At 39.0% G+C, this 22,781-nt stretch overlaps 1 protein-coding gene across 2 annotated transcripts in view; it reads right to left on the reverse strand.

The window, feature by feature from the left end:
* The window catches only part of CAP2 (cyclase associated actin cytoskeleton regulatory protein 2), a 170,079-nt gene that overhangs the window by 73,747 nt on the left and 73,551 nt on the right, over positions 1–22,781 (reverse strand). For both annotated transcript variants that reach the window (XM_044667564.1, XM_044667557.1), the window contains exon 4: positions 19,579–19,656. In XM_044667564.1, the coding sequence (XP_044523499.1) occupies positions 19,579–19,656 (78 nt within the window). The remainder of the gene's footprint in view (positions 1–19,578; positions 19,657–22,781) is intronic.

Below are 22,781 nucleotides of genomic sequence, written 5' to 3' on the forward strand. Positions count from 1 at the left end.
CAAATGGAGTAAGGAAAAATCTTTAGCTCAAGACGCGTTTCTCTCCTTTGATACAGCATCTGTTATCAAGGTACTCTGGAAACCTGACAAAAATACTTAGTATGAAACAATGCAGAAGACAAGAAATAATATCCTTTATTAACCCTTTGCCCCTGAGTTAACCCCCAAAGTCCTTTATACTCTATTAAATAACCACCATACTTCCTCTTAGCAATCATACATAACCCAATTCATGTCTTGCACAAAGAGGGATGAGCTAATGTGCTTTATCCTGTGTTTTTTTTCCCCCCAAAAGGCCACCGTGAGTGATATCTCAACACAACAGGAACTTTAAAAATCCTCTTTGCTTCCACCCTGCTGTCTCTGAATGTCTGCAAAGCCACCACACTCCAATCACAACTTGCAAACTCATTCACAGTTTCCCTTTACGGAAGCAAACAGTCTAGACAGATGAATGACAGAATAGCTCTCCTTTCTCTCACATTCATAGATAGGCTGTCAACTCTGTTGGACCCTATTTTTTCCTCCTTTGCATTTTGATAAACTAATAATTGGCTTTCCTGTTGGGATTCAACTTTGAATTAGTGGCTTTAGGCTAGAAATACAAGCTGACCTTAATGACATCACAGGGATTGCTACATCGTTTTCTATACTCTTCAGCGATAGGATCTACATTTGCCAGCAATAACACGTAGAATAGTCTTCCCACAAGTTACTCAGTGCATGTGCAAATAACAATGATTATTTTCTTTACATGGACAAGAAAATATGAAATTGCAGGTTATTTCCCCCCTTGTTTCTAATATCCATATCTATAATGGGAAATATTCTTCAGAAAACCACTAAAGAAAATTCAATTCTATTTATTTTAGCAAGCATTCAGATCCCTTTTAGCCTGTGTATCCTATATATGATTAGATATATGCCTGAGTCTACTATATGCAAATATGTATATATAAACAGACATATTTCTTAAAAAAATTTTTTTAAACCCTTTAACTTCTGTGTATTGACTTATAGGTAGAAGAGTGGTAAGGGTAGGCAATGGGGGTCAAGTGACTTGCCCAAGGTCACACAGCTGGGAAGTGTCTGAGGCCAGATTTGAACCTAGGACCTCCCGTCTCCAGGCCTGGCTCTCAATCCACTGAGCTACCCAGCTGCCCCCTTCTTAAAATTTTTTAATTAAATTTTATTCTTTTGACAATTGTTTTCTGACATTTTACCATTCAGATTCTCTCCCTCCTACCTCCCTGAGGTAGCAACAACTCTGGTATATTCTGCAAATAACTGATACTCTATCTATGTGGGCCTCAGTCTGCTCATCTGTAAAGTGGGAGGGTTGGATTAGCATTGGTGAACCTTTTTAAGATCGTGTGCCCAAACTGCAACTTAAAGCTGCCTGTGAGCCCACTGCCTTACTCCAGATTGCAGAGGGAGGAAGTGCTTGCATTGGGTGGCTGGACAGAGGGGCAGGACATGCAAAAATATTCTTAGGTGCTGTGGAGAGGGGGAATGGAGCAGCTCCCTCCATGCCACTGGGGCATAAGTACTATGCCTTCACCAACATGGGACTAGATGATTGCTAAGTTCCCTGCAAGTGCTATGATGCTATTATTTTAGCATTTGCTGTCAAATGCTATGTGATTGGGGGGCAGCTGGGTGGCTCAGTGGATTGAGAGTCAGACCTAGAGACGGGAAGTCCTAGGTTCAAATCTGATCTCAGACACTTCCCAGCTGTGTAACCTTGGGCAAGTCACTTGACCCCCATTGCCCACCCTTACCACTCTTCTACCTAGAAGCCAATACACAGAAGTTAAGGGTTAAAAAAAACAACAATAAAATAAAATCTATTTTTAAAAAATGCTATGTGATTATCTAAAAGAGGACCAAATTATTACCTATTAATGATAAGAAAAATCAAATTAGATAGCTTGTAAGAAAACGGTGGATGGTTCTAGAGGTCAACCACTGAAAGAAGTACATTTTTCAATAAAAAAGTAAAATTTAATTGAATCTTTGGTAAAAGATGAAATCTCACTTTTAGTTGCTTTCCTAGCTACATATATCTGCTGGATTAAAAAAAAAGGGCCTTGCCTAGAAACTATTTTTTAAAACTACTCACAAAATCCTCTTTACCATGTATGTAAAATTAACAGACTACTTATTCAATAAATACTTTTTGTTGTCTCTTTGATCTGGTTCAGCTCTTTGTTCATCATGCTAAAAGAAGTTTGAGAGTGGGATTTTTAAGCAAACATTTTACTTGGTTTTAAAATCTTAATTGCATTACTGTCCAATTACTACAAGTCACCCCAATCCTAACCTTTCAGTAACTTTGAAGGAACTATGAACCTGAAATTCTTTGGAGGTTTTCTCAGAGATGGCTGAATAAACACTGTAAAATTTAGTTTAGTTCATAAATCTGATTTCTAGATTCATCTCCATTACAGGCCTGGCCAATGAGCACAGACACAAGGTTCATCTTGTTAAGAGGTGTTGTTTTTTTTTAAAATAAAAGACAGAAACCTGGAATATCTGTCCCACACTCTGAAATGAACATGGGCAGGAATCAGGTGAACCTTGCTCTGAATCCATTAACTAAGAGTGAGATGAGTTCTAGAATAGCAAAGAACAACCACTAAATCAGACATTACTAGGATCTCCAGCTCTGCCACTGTTCTTCTGCAGTTTATACATTATATACTACTTTGATCTCATCTCCTAAAAATTCCAAAGCAAACAGCTTAGTATTAAGGTGGCAGGCCAGGTGCAGTGAGCTTACAGGTTTGGGAAAAAGGGAATCAGGTTTTAGTGAAAAGAAGAGAAATTGAGGTGACTCAATGGAAAGAGCATTGGGTTTGGAGTCAGATCTGAGTTAAAATGTGACCTCAGACACTTACTAGCGATGTGACCCTGGAGAAGTCACTTTAATCACTATTTGTCTCAGTTTCCTCATCTGTAAAATGGGGCTAATAATAGCACTTAACTCTCAGGGTTGTTGAGAGGATCAGATGAGATAATATTTGCAGAGTTCTTAGAACAGAGTTCTGTACTATGTAAATACAAGCTATTCTTATTAGAAGAGTCTTAAACAAAAAACAAGTCAATCAACAAGTATTCATTATGCTTGATGGTTGAGGTACTGTACTTCCCTCCCTATCCCCATCCCTCCACTAAAAGGGCAAAAACATGATCCCTACCCTCAGAAACTCACATTCTAATGGGGACTCAACATGCAAATAACTATGCACATAAAACGTGGTATACATGAAAGGTAATCTCAGACTGAAGGCACTTACAGCTTTGGAGGGATGGGTGGGAGGGTAGTGGTGGTGGTGGTGGTGGTGGTGGTAGTGGTGTTGAAAACCAGGAAAGGCTTCCTACAGAAGACAAGATTGGAGCTGAATCTGGAAGGAAACTAAGGAAGCAGAGTGGGAGGTGAGGAGGAAGAGCATACCAGGTCTGGGGGAAGGTCAATGCAAATGCATGGAGTCAGGAAATGAAATGACCCAAAAAAAAAAGAGGAAGAGAAAATAAGCTAGTATGAGTATATTGAGAATAGAGTCTATGGAGGGAAGAAAAAGTGTTAAGATGACAGGAAAGGCAGGAAGAGGCCAGTTTGTAAAGTTTTCAATAAAAAAAATTGAGGACATTATTATTTAATCTTAGAAGTAATAGGGATCTGGGACAGCTAGATGGTATAGTAGATAGAGCACCAGACCTGAAGACAGGAAGACCTCAGTTCTAATCTAGCCTCAGATGTTTACTAGCTGTGTTACCCTGGGAAATTCACTTAACCTTCTTTGCCTCAGCTTCCTCTTGTGTAAGATGAGTAATATGTAAAAATGTGTTTAAAAAATTGAGAAGGAATGTGCATCAGCCATGGGTGGGGGGAGTGCGGGGGGCGAAGGGGAAAGGAGGAACATGAATCATGTAACCATGTTAAAAAATATTAATAAATGTTTGAAAAAAAAAAGGAGAGTTAAGCAAAAAAAAAAAAATTGAGAAGGAAATGGCAAACTACTCTGTATCTCTGCCAACAAAACTCCAAACAGGGTCATAGAGAGACAGACACGACTGAAAATGACTGAACAAAGACTGGACAAAACAGGATCTACCAAAATTTACTGAGTAGAAGGGGGAAAAATGGTCAGAACTATGAAAGGAAAACCACTTTGGAATGAGGAGAGACTTGATTCAGGAAGACCAATAGACTATTGAAATGGTCCAGGAAAGGTGTGATAAGGGCCTTTCTGGGGACATGACTGTTTAAGTAGAAAGAGTGGGGGACATAGTCAAGAAATGCTGTGAAGGCAGAAATGGTAACATTTAACAATTTGAATATATGAAGTGAGGATGGCATTAAGGTTTCAGGATGACATTGGAGTAGCAGGTCCTCTGAAGATGGGAAATAGGAGAAAGAGTGATGGACATGGAATTGGGGCCTAGGTTCAAATCCTAGCTCTGCTTTGTGACATTGTGCAAGTCAGTTCCTCTTTCTAGGTCTCAGTTTTCTCATTTGAGGCTTGGAATATGGGGGGCCGAATGGTTCTCAAAGAATGGCAGAGAGTACCCTGGATGTCCCCAAAACTCTTTCAGTGAGTCTACAAGGTCAACATATTTTCATAATAATACTAAGATGCTTTAATTTCTAGTGTGGTAAGTATCAACAGATACAATCCACATGAACCAAAGCTCTTTGGGTTCTTCAATATTTTGAATGTCAAGGGGTCTCAAGAACAAAAAGTTTGAGAAGCTCTACTCTAGATAATCTCTAAGATTTCTTCCAGCTCTAATTTTATGATCATATGGTCTGACCTTAGGGCTAAGTTCTCCTTAGTTCCATTGGCTCCATTCTCCACTCATCATCTAATGCTCAACCCCCTACACATTCTAATAAATGACTTTTTCTTTTCCCAAATGGGAAGTATCATCAGATGTTAGTAGGAAACCTTAATAAAACTTTGGCTCCCTCAGAATAAACCCCAAAGCTCCATAAGATTTGTTAGATATCACAGGTTGCATATTCATGAACCCATTAACAATCCTGGTCTATTAATGCTCATAAATAATTAGTCTATTTGCACATTATTGCTCCAGGGGTTATTTATCTAGTTTATGAGAGGCAGTATTGACTCATTGCTTCATCTATTTTGGGTTTTTTTTGGACTGGACTTAAGATTTCATTGGCCTAAGGAGGTTTCCTCAAGGCATTTTCTCTACCCATACAGAGCAAGATCTTTGTAAAATCTATAGGCTCAGAGAGTTCCTCTGGGGCACTGAGAGTAAGTGACCCAGGCCCCCAGCCTCACGATCAGTATATATTAATGGTGAGTCTTGGACATCAGACTCTGAGGCCAGCCCTCTATTTCCTACCCCAGGCTGTTTCATACATTAATAAATCACAAATATTTCCTGAGTATTTATGACAAGAGGACTGTGATGGGCACTGTAACATGCCACTAGCGCACTGAATGATGAAAAATAATCTACTTGATGATCTTGTTTTATGTACAGAATGTCAATGGCTTCTGTCCAGGGATAGACGAAAGGAAGTAGCAATTGAAGGAAGGTGGCCCCAGGAAGCTTTCCCCCATCTATATTCAGATGAATATAGTTAGAAGTTCCTAGCCTGGAAAAGGTGAGTCGAAGTTCAATCAAAATAAAAATGAAGACAAAACTCAAGTCATTCCATTCACCTCAAATCATTTTTAGTGGTTTGAAAATGTTGGGTTAATTTTTTCTAAATGCAAGTGTGCATGCATTTGCACATTAGTAATAAGTGCGGGCACTAGTTTCAGACTTTCTAATTCTCATGGCATAAGGAATAAAACTATAGAAGAGGAGGTGGAGGAAAATGTGTGCTGTTGTTATAGCATAACAGCTGCAGTCACACCACCTGTCTGGGCTGCCCATATGTTCTTGCAAGTTAACAGAGGTTAGCTCTTGTGAGGCCTTGAGTGGGAGACCTCCCAGGAACAAACAAGCCCACTGGCAACTCTGCAGGGTGATAGCCTTCCTTGGACACTGCCCCAGGCCAACATTCCAGAGGCTCTGTGTGGCAGGAAGCAATGTTTTTAGCTTAGAGACAAGTGAAAATCAGACTATTACAATTATCTCCTGCTTCCCTTCTTTGCATCTGGTCTCTCCCATCCCGCTGCCACGCATGCATCTGACCACATAAATCTTCTACTTAAAAATCTTCTGTGGTTTCTCATTGCCCACCTTGGGCAATTCCAGAGGTTATTCTCTGGCCTCAGACACTGTAGCTGTACTAGGAGGAGGTCAAACTTAATCCTAGTAATTATTATTATTATTATTATTCCTGTTGACTCCTTAGGAGCATAGGGCCGCAACCATCTCACGCCAGCGGACTCTGTTCTGGGCAACTTCCCCCAGCTGGGCCCATGTCATTCCGACCGTTTTTGTTTCATTTTCAGCAGATCTTCGCCAGGTCTGTTTTGGTCTTCCAACTTTCCTCCTCCCTGAAGGGTTCCAGCTCAATGCTTGTCTGGCTACGTTGTCTTCCGGTTTTCGTAGCGTATGTCCTATCCATCTCCACTTACGTTTCTTTATGTCCTGACTAATGGGGTACTGGATTGTTCTTTCCCAGAGACTAGCATTGGAGATCTTTTCAGGCCATCTGATGTTCAAGATGTAGCGTAGACATCTGTTAACAAAGACCTGGAGTTTATTGGTGTTAGCGCTCGTCACTCTCCAGCTTTCTGATCCATATAGGAGGACGGCCTTTACGTTGGTATTAAAGATTCGGAGCTTAGTGACGAGGGACAGTGCTTTGGAGATCCAGACAGACTGCAGGGTGTTAAATGCCTGTCTGGCTTTGTTGATTCGGTTTCTGATGTCCTCATCTGCTCCGCCTTCCTTACTGACTATGCTACCCAAATAGGTGAAGTGGTCCGTCTCCTTGATGTTTTCTCCCTGTAGTTGGATTGGCAGGTCCTGTCTGCTGTTGACTGTGATCACCTGGTCTTCCTCTTGTTGATCTTCAGAACTGTCTTCTCCGCTTCTTCAGAGAGTCGTGCAAGTTTGGCTTGCGCATCCTGCTGCTTGTGAGAAATTCTAGTAATACTATGTCATAATCTGATTCCAGTCTTCTCTAGCAAGTGTTGAGATATTTATTTTCCATCCTAACTGGTCTTCCTGTTTCCAGACTCCTCTTCCTTACCCCACTTCATCCTCCATAGGGCAGCCAAAAGAGTTATCCTAAGCAGGCATAGGACATAAGACCTTGCTCAAAAAACTTCAGTCTCTCCCTGTTGTCCATGTCGTAATACATAAACTCCTCAGTCTGACATTTTAAGTTCTTCACAACTTGGCTCCAATCTGCTTTCCCAGTCTTTTATGTAAAACAATTCCCTTTTTTTCCTTTGCTGCAACCTGGGATGAATGACCCACGTCCAGGGGTGTGCTGGGACCACATCAAACCTGCTTTGGAGAGCCAGTTATTACATTTTCAATGTGATCATTTACATCTCAGAAATCAGCAAAGGCTACAAATCAGGGCTTGATGTATTGTTCTGTTGATTATCTAGACTCACGAAGTGATGGTGAAAATATTCATGTACATTAATCTTAAAAGTGTGTCATGCTGTACTCCCCCTGCCTGCAAACTGGCTGTTAAACATTTATTAGCAGATCTGTCATACAGGGATATGAAACTATATACTGCTGACAGACAGAGTAGGTGCCCAACAAATGCTTATTGATAAACTGAGAATTTTGGTTTGGAGATTGTGCTGGAATTATTGTTAGAGAACTTGTTTTTTTTAATAGAAAAAGTGAGTGTAGTGGTATACTACTATACTCCCAGATCCCAAGGGAGGCTGAGGCCAAGGCTGGTCAATCTCTTGAGACTGGGGGTCTCAAGTTGCCACAAGTTAAGCTGCTTGTATATCAGACATTAATCTGGTAAGGAAGGGGCTACTAGGCTGCCTAAGGGAGTGGGGGCAGGTAGTAAACCAGCTGAAATCAGAAATGGAGCAAGTCATATCTCCTCTATGCTGATCAGAGTGGGACCAAATATGTGTCATAAGAAGCCCATGTACTTCCAGACTAGGTGAGATTATAAGACCTAGTCTTCATTAAAAATTTTTTTTTACCAATTACATGTAATAACAAATTTCCAAATAAGTTTTCCTAAGTTATATGATCAAACTTATCTCCCTCCCTCCCTTCCTTTTCCACTCCTGAAGACCCAGTCTTGAAAAAATAAACAAACAATAAAAAAAGAGAATATTTTATCTTTTGGGGTTTGGGGAAGCTAGACAGGTGTTAATCTCAGTGATCAATTACTACTTAAATATTTCTCAGAATGGGGAATGCACTGCTCCCTGAAGCAGCCCATTCCAATTTCAGACAGAATTAATTATTAGGAAATTTGTTCTTAAGCTGCACTGAAACCTGCTTCTTTTCAAATTCCCCCCATAGCTCCTATTCTCTGCTTGGGGGCAAGTAAAACAAGTTTAAGCTACCTCAGTTCCACAAATACCTGAAGATAGTTTGCTTACTCTGGTAGCTAAGTGGTATAGTGGCTAAAGCTCTGGGTTTGGTGTCAGAATTGAGTTCAAATTCAACCTCAGATATTTATTGGCTCTGTGACCCTAGGCAAGTCACTTAGCTTCTTTTTCACCAGTTTTCCCATTTGAAAATGGGGATAATAATGGAATCTACCTCCCAGGGTTGTTGTGAGGACCAAATGAGATATTAGTAAAGCACTTAACTTAGCACAGTGCCTGGCACATAGTAAGTGTTATATAAATCTTAGATATTACTATTATTGCTCTTACCACCACAAGTTGTCTCTTTTTTCAGCTCAACTACTACAGTTCCTTCAACAGATCTTTGTAGAATCAAGTCAACAAACATTTTGCTAAATACTGAGCTAAATACTGGGGAAACAGAAAAAAGGCAAAAATAGACTCATCCCTCAAAGTGCTTACATTCAGGTTTTAAGCTTCACTGTTCTAGAGGCCCACCTCTGGATAGGGTCCAGTTTCACAAGATCCTTCTTAAAATGAGCTAGGTAGAGAGATAGGTATAATACTTCAGACAGAGGAACAGAATAATTGATTTTAAGACCTCAGAAGTCACCCTATTCCATTTTGTGTTTCCTTAGACCTCAAAAAAGTTAGTCAGGGTCAAGCTTTCTCTTTTTGGGAAGGGGGTTAACTTTTATTTGAAAATTTATTGGAGGGGGGGGCAGCCAGGTGGTTCAATGGATTGACAGCTATTGATAATGTTTCTGGGTAAATATTTCCCAATTGTATCACTGTCCTGGGTTCAAATCAGCCCTCAGACACTACCTGTGTGACCCTAGGCAAGTCATTTAGCCACTGTCACCTAGCCCTTAGCCCTCTTCTGCCTTGGAACCAACACAAAGTATTAATTCTAAGGCAAAAAGTAAGGGCTTTCAAAATTTTTTTTATTGGGACCTATTTATCTCTTTTTGTCTCTTTTTGGAGTGGCAAAGAATCTGAAATTGAGGGTAGGTCCATCAACTGGAGAATGACTGAAAAAATTGTGGCATATGAGAGATGAGCAGGATGATTCCAGAAAAACCTAGAAAGACCTACATGAACTGATACAGAGTGAAGTGAGCAGAATCAGGAGAACATCGTACACAGAAACAGCAAGATCATACGATGATCAACTATGAAAGAATCAACTAGCAATACAATGATTCAAGACAATTCTGAAGGACTTATGACAAAAAATGCCATCTGCCTCCAGAGAAAGAACTGGTAGAATCTGAATGTAGACTGAAGCATACTACTTTTCACTTTATTTGTGTAGGTTTTTTTTTTGGGGGGGGGGTTGGTTTTATATGGAGGATTCTCTCACAACATGATTAATATGGAAATATGATTTTCATGATTATATATTTATAACACAGATAAAATTGCTTACTATCCCAGGTGTGCTCAGGGTGCCCAGGGTAGGGTAAAGGAAGGGAAGGAGGGAGACAATTTAGATCTTATAATTTTGGAAAACATGTTAAAATTATTATTACATGTAATTGGGAAAATAAAATATCAAATAAAAAATTTATTGGTATGTTTTGTTTTATATCTCCACATTTTATAGATGGGGAAACTGAGGAAGGTAGGTTAAGTGACCTGTCCAGAGTCACAAAAGTGGTATGAATATGTGTCAGAAGCAGGCTATATTTTGATACAGCAGATCTATAACCTTCTTTTCTCCCACTCTGTTTCTGTTAATATAGAACACATTAGTCTTTTGGTTGCCAGGTCACACACTGATTTTCTAGCTTTTTTTTTTTCCACATGAGCTGCTATTTACTCATCTCTTTCCCTCCCTGCCCTTTCCTATAGTCAGTCAGTCAATAAGCATTTAAAAGTGCTGACTACGTGTCAGGCTCTGGATACAAAGAAAGAGAAAGATAGTTCTTGTTCTCCGGGAGCTCATGGTCTAACAGGGAGACAATACATAAATAACTATGTCTGAACAAGATACATACAGAATAAATTGAAGATAATCAACAGAGGGAAGGCACTAGATTAAGGGGAATAGGGAAAGGCTTCTTGTAGAAAGTAGGCTTTTAGCTTGGACTTGAAGGAAATCTAGGGAGGTGGAGATGGAAAGTCAGGAGGTGATGAGGAAGGAGAAAATTCTAGGAATGGAGGACAGCAAGAGAAAATGTCTGAGATTGGGAGTTGGAGTGTCTTGTTTGAGAAACAGGAAGGGGAAAGAGTTACTGAAATGCAGCAAGCATGCAGAGCAGAATGGGGTAATTAAAATTTAAAAGAAGACAGGAAAGATAAGAGAAGAACAGATTATAAGGACTTTGAATACCGAATCAAGACTTTAATATTTTAACCTGCAATTGATAGGGAGCCACTAGAATTCCCTGAAGAGGGGTGACATGATTAGTTATATGCTTAAGGAAAGTCTGTAGGACAGCCTAGAGGCAAATGGATTGGAGAGGGGAGAGACTTGAGGCAGGGAAAAAAGAGGCTATTGCAAGAGCAATAGTTGTATGAAGCAATAAGGCCCACGACAGCCAGAGTGGTGGTAATGTTAGAGGAAAGAAAGGAGAATGTAGAGAAGGAAGTTATGACAAAACTGGCAACAGACTGGATATGGGGGATGACAGAGAGTGAAGAAGCAAGCCTAGCCAACAGGAAGAAAGGAAGGAAGGAAGGAAGGAAGGAAGGAAGGAAGGAAGGAAGGAAGGAAGGAAGGAAGGAAGGAAGAAAGGAAACAAAGCTGGATTTATTGGTTTAGGAGCCATTTACATAGAGATAAGAATTGAACTATTAGGATNGAAGGAAGGAAGGAAGGAAGGAAGGAAGGAAGGAAGGAAGGAAGGAAGGAAGGAAGGAAGGAAGGAAGGAAACAAGTATTTATTAAACATATACTATGTGCCAAGCAACTTACAAATGTAATCTCATTTGATCCTCTCAACAACCCTGGAACATAGGTGCTATTATTATCTCCCATTTTATAGTCAAGAAAAATGAGGCAGATGGAGTTTAAGTACTTGATTAGGGCCACCCTGCTAGGAAGTGCCTGAGGCTAGATTTGAATTCACCTCTTCCTGATTCTTTATCCATTGTGCCACCTAGTTGCCTCTAATTGGGAGTATGGTGATAACACTTGACTGTAATAGGACAGTTCAAAAGAGGAAAGGATACTTATCCTGTACTTGTTTAAGATATTGTGTTTTAATTGAAGTATAGAGCTTTATAGCTATCTTCATTAGATTTCACCTTCATTTTATTACATTTCATTTCATTAGATTTATCTAGAAATCTAACTTGCTGAAATCTTTTTGGGTTCTTCTCCTATCCCTCATGTATTAGCTATCCCTCCAGCTTTGTGTCATCCATCAACCGGATAAATAGACCGTCAGTGTCTATGTCATTGATAACAATGTTGACTAATGTTAGGCTAGGGCCAGAAACCTGTCACTTGGCTGGATATTTCTTCAGGTGAATACTGACCCATTAATCACCACTCTTGGGATCTTTTCATTTGACCAGTTCCAAATCATCTTGAGAAACATTATGATATAGTGCAGAGGCATGAAACATCCTGTTCATGGCCCCAAACACTCCTTATGGATACTGAACTGGACTAAATATAATTGGGAAATTTTTACCTAGAACTGGGACTGTATCTCAAAGAGATTTAAAAAAAAAAAAGGAAAAAGTCCCTGTGCAAAAATATTTATAGCAGATCTTTTTGTAAAAATTGAAAGAATATCTATCAGTTGGAGAGTAGCTGGACAAGTTGTGGCGTATGATTGTAATGGACTATTATCATGCAACAGTAATCGATGAGCATGATGGTTTCAGAACAAACTTAGAAAGACTTACATGAACTGATGCAAAGTGAAGTGAGCAGAATGAAAAGAACGTTGTACCCGGTAACAGCAATATTGTTTGATGAACAAGTATGAATGATCTATTCTTAGCAACATGGTGATTCAAGACAATCTCAAAGGTTAATGATGAGAAATGCCATCTACCTCCAGAGAAAGAACTAATGGAGTCTGAATGTAGGCCAAAACATACTATATTTCACTTTCTTTCTGCTTTTTGTTTTGTTCAAGATCACTTCCACAAGATGACTAATAGCAGAAAAATGTTTTACATGACTGCATTTGTAAAATCTATATCAGATTATTTATTGTCTCAAGGAAGGGGAGTGAAGAAAAGGTGTGAGGGAGGGAGAGAATTTGGAACTCAATTAAAAAAACAAATGAAAGCAAAAAATTGTTTTCTACATATAACTGGGGGAAAATAAAATATTGAAGATAAAATACAATTGGGAAATATTTAACAAAATATAAATGTCATAGATAATGTTAATTTATGTTTTTTTAAGTTAATATATGGTCCACAGAGATTTATTTCTAATTGAATGTGGCACCATTGGCATAGTGAATAGAGAGCTGGCCTTGAAGCAGAAGAGGACCTGGATTCAAATCTTACCTCTGACTCATATAGGTACTGCCACTGTGGCCAAGTCCTTTAGTTGCTCAGTGCTCTAGGTAATTAATTCTCTGATTATTAATTGCAGAGAAGATATCAGCTTGCTTTGGCAAAGGGAATTTCCTCATTGGGAATTCTCTATGCCAATGACATCACAGGTCAAATCACTATCTCTAAATTTCCCCTAAATGTACTACCATGCTCCAGTCCACACTTCTTTATATCTTTAAGTGGAATAGGTGGAGACCTATGGGATGTGATTTGGGGGCCTCCTTGGGAAGTTCTACTACCCCAACATATATCCCTCTTCTAAGTTTATGGTGCCTTCACCATAATAGTTTTATTTCCCGGCTTCCCCCTTTTTAAAATGAAAATACTCTTAATAGGGGGTAATTAATTCATAGGCTTTGATTTTAAAAACTCATTTCAATATTCAGCTAATTCAATGAATACCTAAAGTTCAGTTTCCCCCACCTTTAACTATTTATTCATTAGTTTTTATAGCAGGACCATATGCTGCTAGTCCTGAGTGATGAGTGAGGGAAACAGAAAGTGGGGGGGGGGGGAGTAGCAAGGTTTAGCCAAGAGAGTTTAAGAAAAGCTGTGAAGCTCATATCATATAAAGTCAATATACAGTTCTACATCATAACAAAGAAAAAACAAGATTATTGTTCCTGTCTCTAATGATGTATATGTGTCCTAAGCTTTGATTTTCTGTTTTAATGTCCCTTTCAAGACCTCTTGATGCTTCTTTTAGGATGGGATGTGAGGGAACAGTAAATAATGCGAAAACAACCAATCAAAAAGAAAATGGAATCGAAAAAGATAAATAAGTAAGAACAGAGCCAAGAGACCCCTCTCCAACCTCTGGAGCCCTTATCAAACTCTCAGAAATATTGCATAAAAGAAATGCAGAAAAGAAAATTTCTAGTTTTGAGCATAGGACTTAAGGACAATGGAATGATTACAAATGCTAACACTGTCAACACAGAAACTTATCAACAGAAGAAGGCATCCATTCAAGCTTCCTTTGGCAGCTTTTCAAAGCAGCATAGAGTTCAAGACAAACGAAGTGATAGACCCACTTTACTTTGCCCTGGTCAGATTGTCGTTGAGTTATTTCAATCATTTCTGACTTTGAGACCTCATTTGGGATTTTCTTGGCAAAGATACTAGAGAGTGGTTTGCCATTTCCTTCTCTAGCCCATTTTACAGATGAGGAAGCGAAGGCAAACAGAGTTAAGTGACTTACCCAGGGTCACACAGCTAATAAATGGCTGAGGCCAGATTTGAACTCGGAAAGATGTGTGTTCCTGTCTTCAGGCCAGGCACTCTATCCATTGTACCACCTTACTGACCCTGGCTGACGTAGATGGTCAGACTACATCTGGAATATTGTGTCTAGCTCGGATGCACACATTTTATAAAGACCACACTAGTTGAACATATTTTATCTGGGCTGTAGCACATCCAGAGGACAGCAACCAGATTATTGAGGGGCCTGAAACCATGACCCTTTGAAGATAAGTTAAAGGAAATAGTGATATTTAGCTTGGAGAAAAGATAGGCTTCTGGGAAACATAATAATTGTCTTTATTTAATAAGTGTTTGAGAGGCTGTGGAAAAGGGATTCATTTGTTCTGTGTGGGCAATACTAGGAACCATGGGTCAAGGCTGTAGAGGCAGAATTCACTTTAACAGGTCTGTTTCTTAAGAGATCTACCCAATAGTGGAATGATCTGCCTCTGAGAATAGGCCATTTCCTACAATTGGAATTCTTTAGTTAGAAGTTGGATGTCTGGTTAAGAGGGATGTTGTTTTAGAGGGGATAGAGCAGGGGTCGGCAACGTATGGCTCTCGAGCCATACCTGGCTCTTTTGAGGGCCAGATATGGCTCTTTCTGCAGGAGCCATAAAGTCAATTTTTTTTTTTCAGGCACTGTTACAGGAGTGCACTGTGAGCACTGTATGGCTCTCACGGAATTACATTTTAAAAAATGTGGCATTTATGGCTCTCATGGCCGAAAAGGTTGCTGACCCCTGGGATAGAGAGTTCAGGTACAGGTGGGAGTAGAGGGCCTTTGTAGTCTATGCTACCTCTACAATTTCATTATTCTTAGAGATATGGGATAATCAAATCAAGTCCCTCTTCCATTCTTTTTTTTTTTTAATTCCAAGAAGTCAAAGCAATTATTAATTAGATGTCTAATATGTATTAAGGTAAAGTACTGATTCTAGATAGATTATATGTATGATGCAATAGAATTTTAATGTAGTACATGAATACATACACACACAGATATTTATATATGGTGGTATCCTTTGGAAATCAATATAAATTTAGATTATTGTAATTCTGTAGAATATAGGATAATAAACTACCAAATTTAAATGAGGACAGAATTGTAATTGTTGGGATCTTTGATTTTATGTCAGACTTGAGGAAGTAGCTATGTTTTATTTGATGCTAAATTCTTTTGCAGGATCAATGTCATATCTCCCAAATGCCAATGATTCATGCTTAGAGAATATTGTTTTGGATGCTATAAAGAAAACTAGGCAGCCTATGTCCTTGATACTGGGAGAGGAACACAGTGTATGTCCTTTGGCCAAATCTATTTCCTCCCTTTTCTCCTCCCCTTCTACCATGATCATATTTAAAAATTCAGTAGAAAGAATGAAAAATTATATTTGTTTTGATCCCAAACAACTCTGCCTAGTCAAACGCTGATACTTGCCATAGGTCATTTTTGTGTCATTTGAATGTATGAATATACACACACCAAAACATGCAAAGTTTTTCCCATTCCACTCTGCCCCACCATTGTGAATAGAAGAGGGGAATGTTTTTGTCTGGAGGCAAAGAGGGTAGAGGAAGCCAAATATCTCTTTTTCTCCTGAAGTAATAAAACTATATTACTATTTCACTAATATATATTACTATTTCCTAAATATAATGTATCAAAATACCACATGGGATCATAGATCTGTAGTTGTAGATCCTAGAGGTTATTTAGCATAAACTTCACAAATGAGACATCTAAAGCCTTTATAGATTAAGTGACTTGCCCAAGAGAACGCTGATGGTTAATGGCAGAACCAGGATTTGAGCTTAGGTTATATGATTCCAAGTTTGGGGGTCTTTCCTAAGCACTACATTGCCTTTAACACACTGTACAGCTTCATATTATGAAGATTTTGATTATCTCTTTTACAAAGGACTGAAAGCATTTCCTGGACACAGATGGAAGAAGAATTTACATAGACTCACCTCTCTGACACTCATTTTTGAGGGACCACTGGGAAAAAAATATTTTTTCCATATACCTTCCTATAGAGATATGAGAGAATCAAGGAAGGAAATAATTATAGTGTAATAGAATATTTCTAGATAGCTAATGGCTCTGTTTAGGTTGAGTGCCTTGGTTAGGTACCTAGCTTACAAAATGTTTGTCATTAAGGAAAAGCAGAAGTTCATGGTCAATGATACTACTCGGAAGGATAAAAGATAACTAAAGGATCTCAATGATGTGGAAAACTTGGGAAAGAAAGCCATGTACTCTCTCTGTAGGAGGTCTAAAAAGTTTTCATTCTGCAGTGGGGCCCACACAAAGCACAATGAATAAACCAGAAACAACTTTAAAAAAAAAGAAACTAAGTGATAGAGAGTGTTGTAGGTTGATTTGTGATGATTTTGCCAATTGCTTAAAAAGGAAGTTCCCTTCCATTAAGGGCCATATGCTGGGGCTTAGCACTAGTAAAGTGGTCATTGCATAGTGACACTCTGTTCCACTGATTAAGAACATGGTGAATAATTTCACCTACTCAGGGCATGCCTATGAGGTAGGTCAGTTTGCTCTTTCCTTTTCTAGTGCAGTGTGACTCATGCTTTGAAAGGTGAAAATCCCATAAATCTTAAGCAAAGTTCTATTTTCTGATATTTCCAGCCAAATTTTACAACCACAGAAGACTTAAGCATACACAAAGGGATTGGCCAAATGTTTTTATCATCTCTGTAACCTGTGACCTAGTTCCTCATGTTCTGGGCTTACTTAGATAATAATCAGTCTTGGAGGCTTCCCCTCCTAGCCTCCCAGCCCGCCCAAAAAAGATTCCCTCTGGTCACTCTGGCTTCTACCCAGAGTCTTCTTCTGGGAAATCTCAGAATATAATTCATGTCTAGGGCTTCACTGATGTAGGTAAAAGAGTCTCCTGTTACTGTGCGAGCATTACCGATACTTACAATATTCAGGTGCTTATATAATTAATAAAATTTTCTATCTCCAGGGGTTACTACCTTTTTCTTACAGTCTTATATAGTCTTCCAGATGCACTATCCTATGACTAAATGCTCCTCAGAAAAGAAACAAAAATTGGGTTCCTGAATAGATGGGCTCCAACATTCTTATGGATTTCACTTTTATCCCAGCTTTATACCATAGTTCCCTCAGGACTTAGACTTGGAAAGAAGGCAAATTTGGGATTGCTAAAAAGGCAGCCCCCTTCTCCTCAGGCACATACCATCTGAACAATTCATGGAAGTAAGAGAGCAAAGTCCAGCTATTTTGTTCCTCTATGTCTTGGTTTTAGTCCCTCGTTGCTCCTCTTGCTGTACTTTGTAGGAAAATATAAGTAATGGGGTCACCAGGGATATTAAAATCATCTAGGGGGTTTGTGGGAACACTCTCTGGGATGTAAGAGAGACTAAAACTGGACACTGAAGTCTTGTACAGCTACACCACTCCCAAATGAAAAATAACAGCCAACTGTCACTCTGGCCAGAGGCCTTGAATTAACTGACAAGGTAACAAGGTGAAATTGGGTTTTAATTAGAAACAACTAAAAGGAGGGATAAAAATAACTACTCTAAAATCTTAACACCTAATAACAAAACCCAAAGGGACAGGGAAGGACTTATTCAACTACACTAAATCTAAGCTATCTAACTAACAGGGCCCAAGGAGCTATACTGGAGTCTTTGGGTTTCTGCCTCAAACCTGGAACCTGCCAGGCTTGAGTAAAGCTAGGGCTTTTGTGGCTTTGGGATTTCTCACTGCAATCCACTGATGATGTCTGGATGCCAGGAGCTACAGTTGTCTCATGAACCAAGTAGTAAGGGTTTTGCTTGAAGCACTGTCCTCTTCTCTTGGCTCTGTAGATCTTGTTCTTTCCTTAAATGCCACACCACACAGGATCTCAGGGGAAAACAGGATGCAAGGTGTCCTTTGCTCTGAGGTCTCCCAGGCTGGCAACAGTTTTTGCCTACCACTAATGGAGTCCACACACAGAACACAGATAGACTTCCTCCTCCTTCATTCCAACCTGGAATTCCCAGCTCCAGCTCCTTCCTGCTAGGTACTTCCTAATCAATATATAATCAATACCTAATAACTAGCTAATCTAATCTTACTCATAACAACTTCCAGCATGGGTCTGTTGTGATGCCCCAATGAAATAGTGCATAGAAAACACTTTGTAAACAACAATATGCAACTGTCATTATTTTATAGAAGAGGGAACCTGAGGCTCAGAGAATTGACTTGATTAGCCTAGGCCACACAGCTAATATAGGAGCATCAGAACAGAAACCTAATTTCCGGCACCCATGTGGCAAATTGAAGAAAATGCTGGACTCAGAATCAAAAGGACCTGGATTCAACAACTGCCTATTCCACTTAATATCTGTGTGACCTTAGGCACATTACTCGACCTCTCTCAGTCCCAGTTTCCTTATCTATACAATGAAGGAGCCAACCTAGATTGTCTCTAAGAATACTTCCAGTTCTATTTAGGTGTCTATATCGTTAGGGCAGTTAGTTAGGTCTGGAAGAATTGAGTTCAAATCTGGCCTTAGAAACTTACTAGCTGTGTGACTCAGGGCAAGTAATTTAATCTCTGTTTTCCTCGGTATACTCAGCTGTGAGATATGGATATTATAGCATCTACCTTCCAGGCTTGTTATGAGTTTCAAATGAGATAGCACCGTGTACAAAGAGCCAGGCTTGGAGTCTGGAAGCCTTGGATTCAAGTCTAGCCTCAAACACTTACCAGCTACATGACCCAGGGCAAGTCACTTAAGTTGTTTGCCTTGGCCTCCTCAATGGAGATAAAAAGTGCACCAACCTTCCAGGGTTGTTGAGAGGATGAGATGATAATTATAAAGTGCTTAGTACAGTGCCTACCACATAGTAAGCACTATACAAATGTTAGCCATTATTATTATTACTTCACTAGGTACCTAAAAGATCAAATGAAATAATGCATGTAATACGCTTTGCCAACTTAAGTACTTTGTTATAAATGCCAATTCTTTGTCCATCATACCATGTTGTCTTTTAAGTTTGCTGTGGCTACTAAAATACAAATGAAATTATGTACACACTGCATTTTTAAACAATCAGGAATGTAACCTTTAACGCAATTTGTGCATTTAGATTGTCAAGAAAGTCAAATTATTTAGGACAGCTGTGTTCTGTTAGGGATGGGTCCAAGACTCGATTTACAACATATATTCCACAGACAACAACTTTGTTGATTTTCTGTTAATGTCTATTGTTTGAGATATGCAGACAACAGTGTCATAGATATTCAGTGGCTCTTACCTCTTGGGGCTGTTGGTACTGAGATGCTAACAAGAGGAAAGCTCTTTGTGCTTGGAAGGCACTATGCACCATCTCTGCCTGGAGAAGGAAAAGAAAGATGAGAGGTTAGATCAAATAATCAGAGAGAAAAGAGCCTCAGAAGCCATGTTGTCCAATTTACGAATGACCAAGAGTTCCATTGTACAACCCCCTCCTTGTGGGAGTTACTGACCCTTCACCTGAAGATCTCCAGTGAGAGATAACCCCCTAGTTTCCAGCACATCTCCAACTGCTGTTGGACAGACCTAAATGTGACAAAAATAGAGTAGAGCCAAACAAATTCTAATATTGGCCAAGGTAAAAAATATGGGTGTCACAGTTTTGCTATGAAATTCAATTGATTTAATATATGCAAAGTGTTTGGTAAGCTTTAAGGAGCTATATAAATGTAAAATATTATGGAGCAGTACAGTGTTTTGTTTTGTTTTTAACTGTTACCTTCTATCTTAGAATCAGTACTGCGCATTGGTTCCAAGGCAGAAGAAGAGTAAGGGCTAGGCAATGGGGGTTAAGTGACTTGCCCAGGGTTGCATAGCTAAGAAGTATGAGACCAGATTTGAACCCAGGACCTCTCATCTCTAGGCCTGGTTCTTAATCCACTGAACCACCTAACTGCTCCCAAATATAGTGTTTTAAAGGTCCACTGGTTTAGGGACATATTAGATCTCATGAATATACAGTTCAAAAAAGGCAATTCTGAACCACATGACTGCCAAGTTGCTAAGTTTTGATGTACTTTTTCATTGTTTCTAAAGGAGGAGTTTTATTTTCCTAAACTAATTTCACTTCAAAGGACACAACTAAATAATATAGCTTCCTGGTAGAGATCATACATTAAATAGTTTGCAAATGCTAGGATTCTCTCTGAATTTGAATTTAAATTCCTGGATTTGGTTTATAGAAATGGCTACTATCCTCAGGATATATGGGTGTACCCTGTGGGTACTACCCTTCTAAAACTACGACTAGCGGTTGTTTTAACACTCTGTGGTTGGCTAGTCTTACTACCATAGTGCATGAATTCCTACTAGTGTGTCTCCAATTAATAATCATCCAGGGGGCAGCTGGGTAGCTCAGTGGATTGAGAGCCAGGCCTAGAGATGGGAGGTCCTAGGTTCAAATCTAGCCTCAGACACTTCTCAGCTGTGTGACCCTGGGCAAGTCACTAGATCCCCATTGCCTAGACCTTACCACTCTTCTGCCTTGGAACCAATACAGAGAATTGATTTCAAGATGGAAGGTAAGGATTTTTAAAAAAAATCATCTAGTAGACTCAATTAACTTTTTAGCAAAGGTATTTTCTAAGACAGCATAGATAAGAGCAATTAGCATAAAGTATTCTCCCCCCAGAATGTTCTCTTACAAATATACATAGCCTCAATGGGAAGAATGGGTACAAAGTTAGTGTATAATGGCAGTGAGGCATATATATATATGTGTATATATATATATATATATATATGTATGTATATATATATATGATATAAATTTTGGAAATGTTAACTCAGAACTCCTAGTACTAAAGGTCTAGAAGTCCTTTCTCTTTGTAGAGTTTCATGAGGCTCTCTCTTCTCTCTTGTGTATAATTTCTTGCTTTTCTACATTCCCATGTGCTTTTGGGTGAATATCTCCAGTTCCAATTGGATTCACAGTCTCCTACTTTTAGCAATTCTGATATAGCCAATTTGGTGGAGAAAAAAGAAAATTCCTTCCCCACCTTGTTGCTCTCTGGTGCAGGTGAATGGTTTTATCTCCAGAAAATGCCTCAAATTCTCAACTGCTGAATGGCTTCTGCCTTTCACCCATACCAGAGAACAACAAAATGGGGAGGGGACTTTCATGTGAATATAGTGTTTCATATATATGTGTGTATACATACATAAATAAATATAAAAATACACGTTATAATTCTTTGAAATTGATCAGGGTCCTAGTCATATCTTATTGTGGGATTGTAAGAAAAATTCCTTAACATTTACATAATATTTTATGATTACTTTCTGGACCCTCCTGGACATGTAAATTGAACTATGTGTGTGTGAACTCTATCTCGCATGAATGGATGGAAAAAAACTCCAAAGAAACCCAACCCCCCAAATCTAAAGTTCTTTTAGTAATGACCACTTGGTCAAGCTACCTACCTTTTTATTCACTGAATAAAAGTCTAAACCATAGTTTCTGTGGGAACAATAACTTGGGATCTCCGGGATTTTACTGTTAAATTTTTAGTTCAGAAATGGCATTAATAATCTTTGGTAATTGTCCAAAGATTTATTTACAAGTCATGTTCATTATAGTGCCTTAAGGTTTACAATTAAGTTGTCTCATGATATCCTTGTGAAGTAAGCAGCATAGTTCTTCCCATCTTCCCTATTTTAAAGATGAGGAAAGTAAAACTCAGATAGCTCAAGTTAGAGTCCAGATTCAAATTTAAGTGTCCTTTCTTTATGTCCAGTCCGTCTTCCTTCATGTCATGATGAGTTTTAGATCCTTCCAATTGATTAAGTACCTGCTCTTATCTTCTGGTGAGGTTGTAGGAAAATTCCTTAACACTGAATATTTTGTGCTTACTTTCTGGATCCTCCTTTTCCCTACTAACTTTAACCATTTGTGGATTAAGCAATTACCTGGTGATCTGCTTCAATATAGAGATAAACCTATATTTTTGTTCTCCTTTGGATTGCTTCCCCACCCCAAAAGCACAGCTTTTTTTTGGGGGGGGTTAGCTGGGGTTGTAGGGTGCTTGGGGGGGTTTAATTATCTAGATAATGAAAATAAAAACATTCACTTTCTCTATGTCAAAATAACCTATATCAGATTTCCTTTGCATGATTCTTACCCCCAAATCCCCAAATTCTGGGCTTATATGGCACAGCTGCCATTGTCAGACAAATCATTCTAAGGTCAAGCAATTTTCAACAGGGTTCCTAAGTCATATTTCAAAGTACTTTTATGTAATCTCCTGGAAGACTCTCATGGAAACTTTACCCTTTTTTCTTTTCATTGATTGATTCATCTGCTGCCCATCTCTTTAGAGCCCACTGAGTCACCTAATCAGGTAACATCCTATTTACAAGCGATTTCAGGAAACCTGCTGAGTCTGATAACGAGGGAGAGTGAATTTGGCTCCCTCAGCTAGTTTTAAAACACTCTGAAAGGAAATG

The sequence above is a fragment of the Gracilinanus agilis genome, chromosome 1, assembly GCF_016433145.1.
Source record: "Gracilinanus agilis isolate LMUSP501 chromosome 1, AgileGrace, whole genome shotgun sequence".
NCBI lineage: Eukaryota > Metazoa > Chordata > Mammalia > Didelphimorphia > Didelphidae > Gracilinanus > Gracilinanus agilis.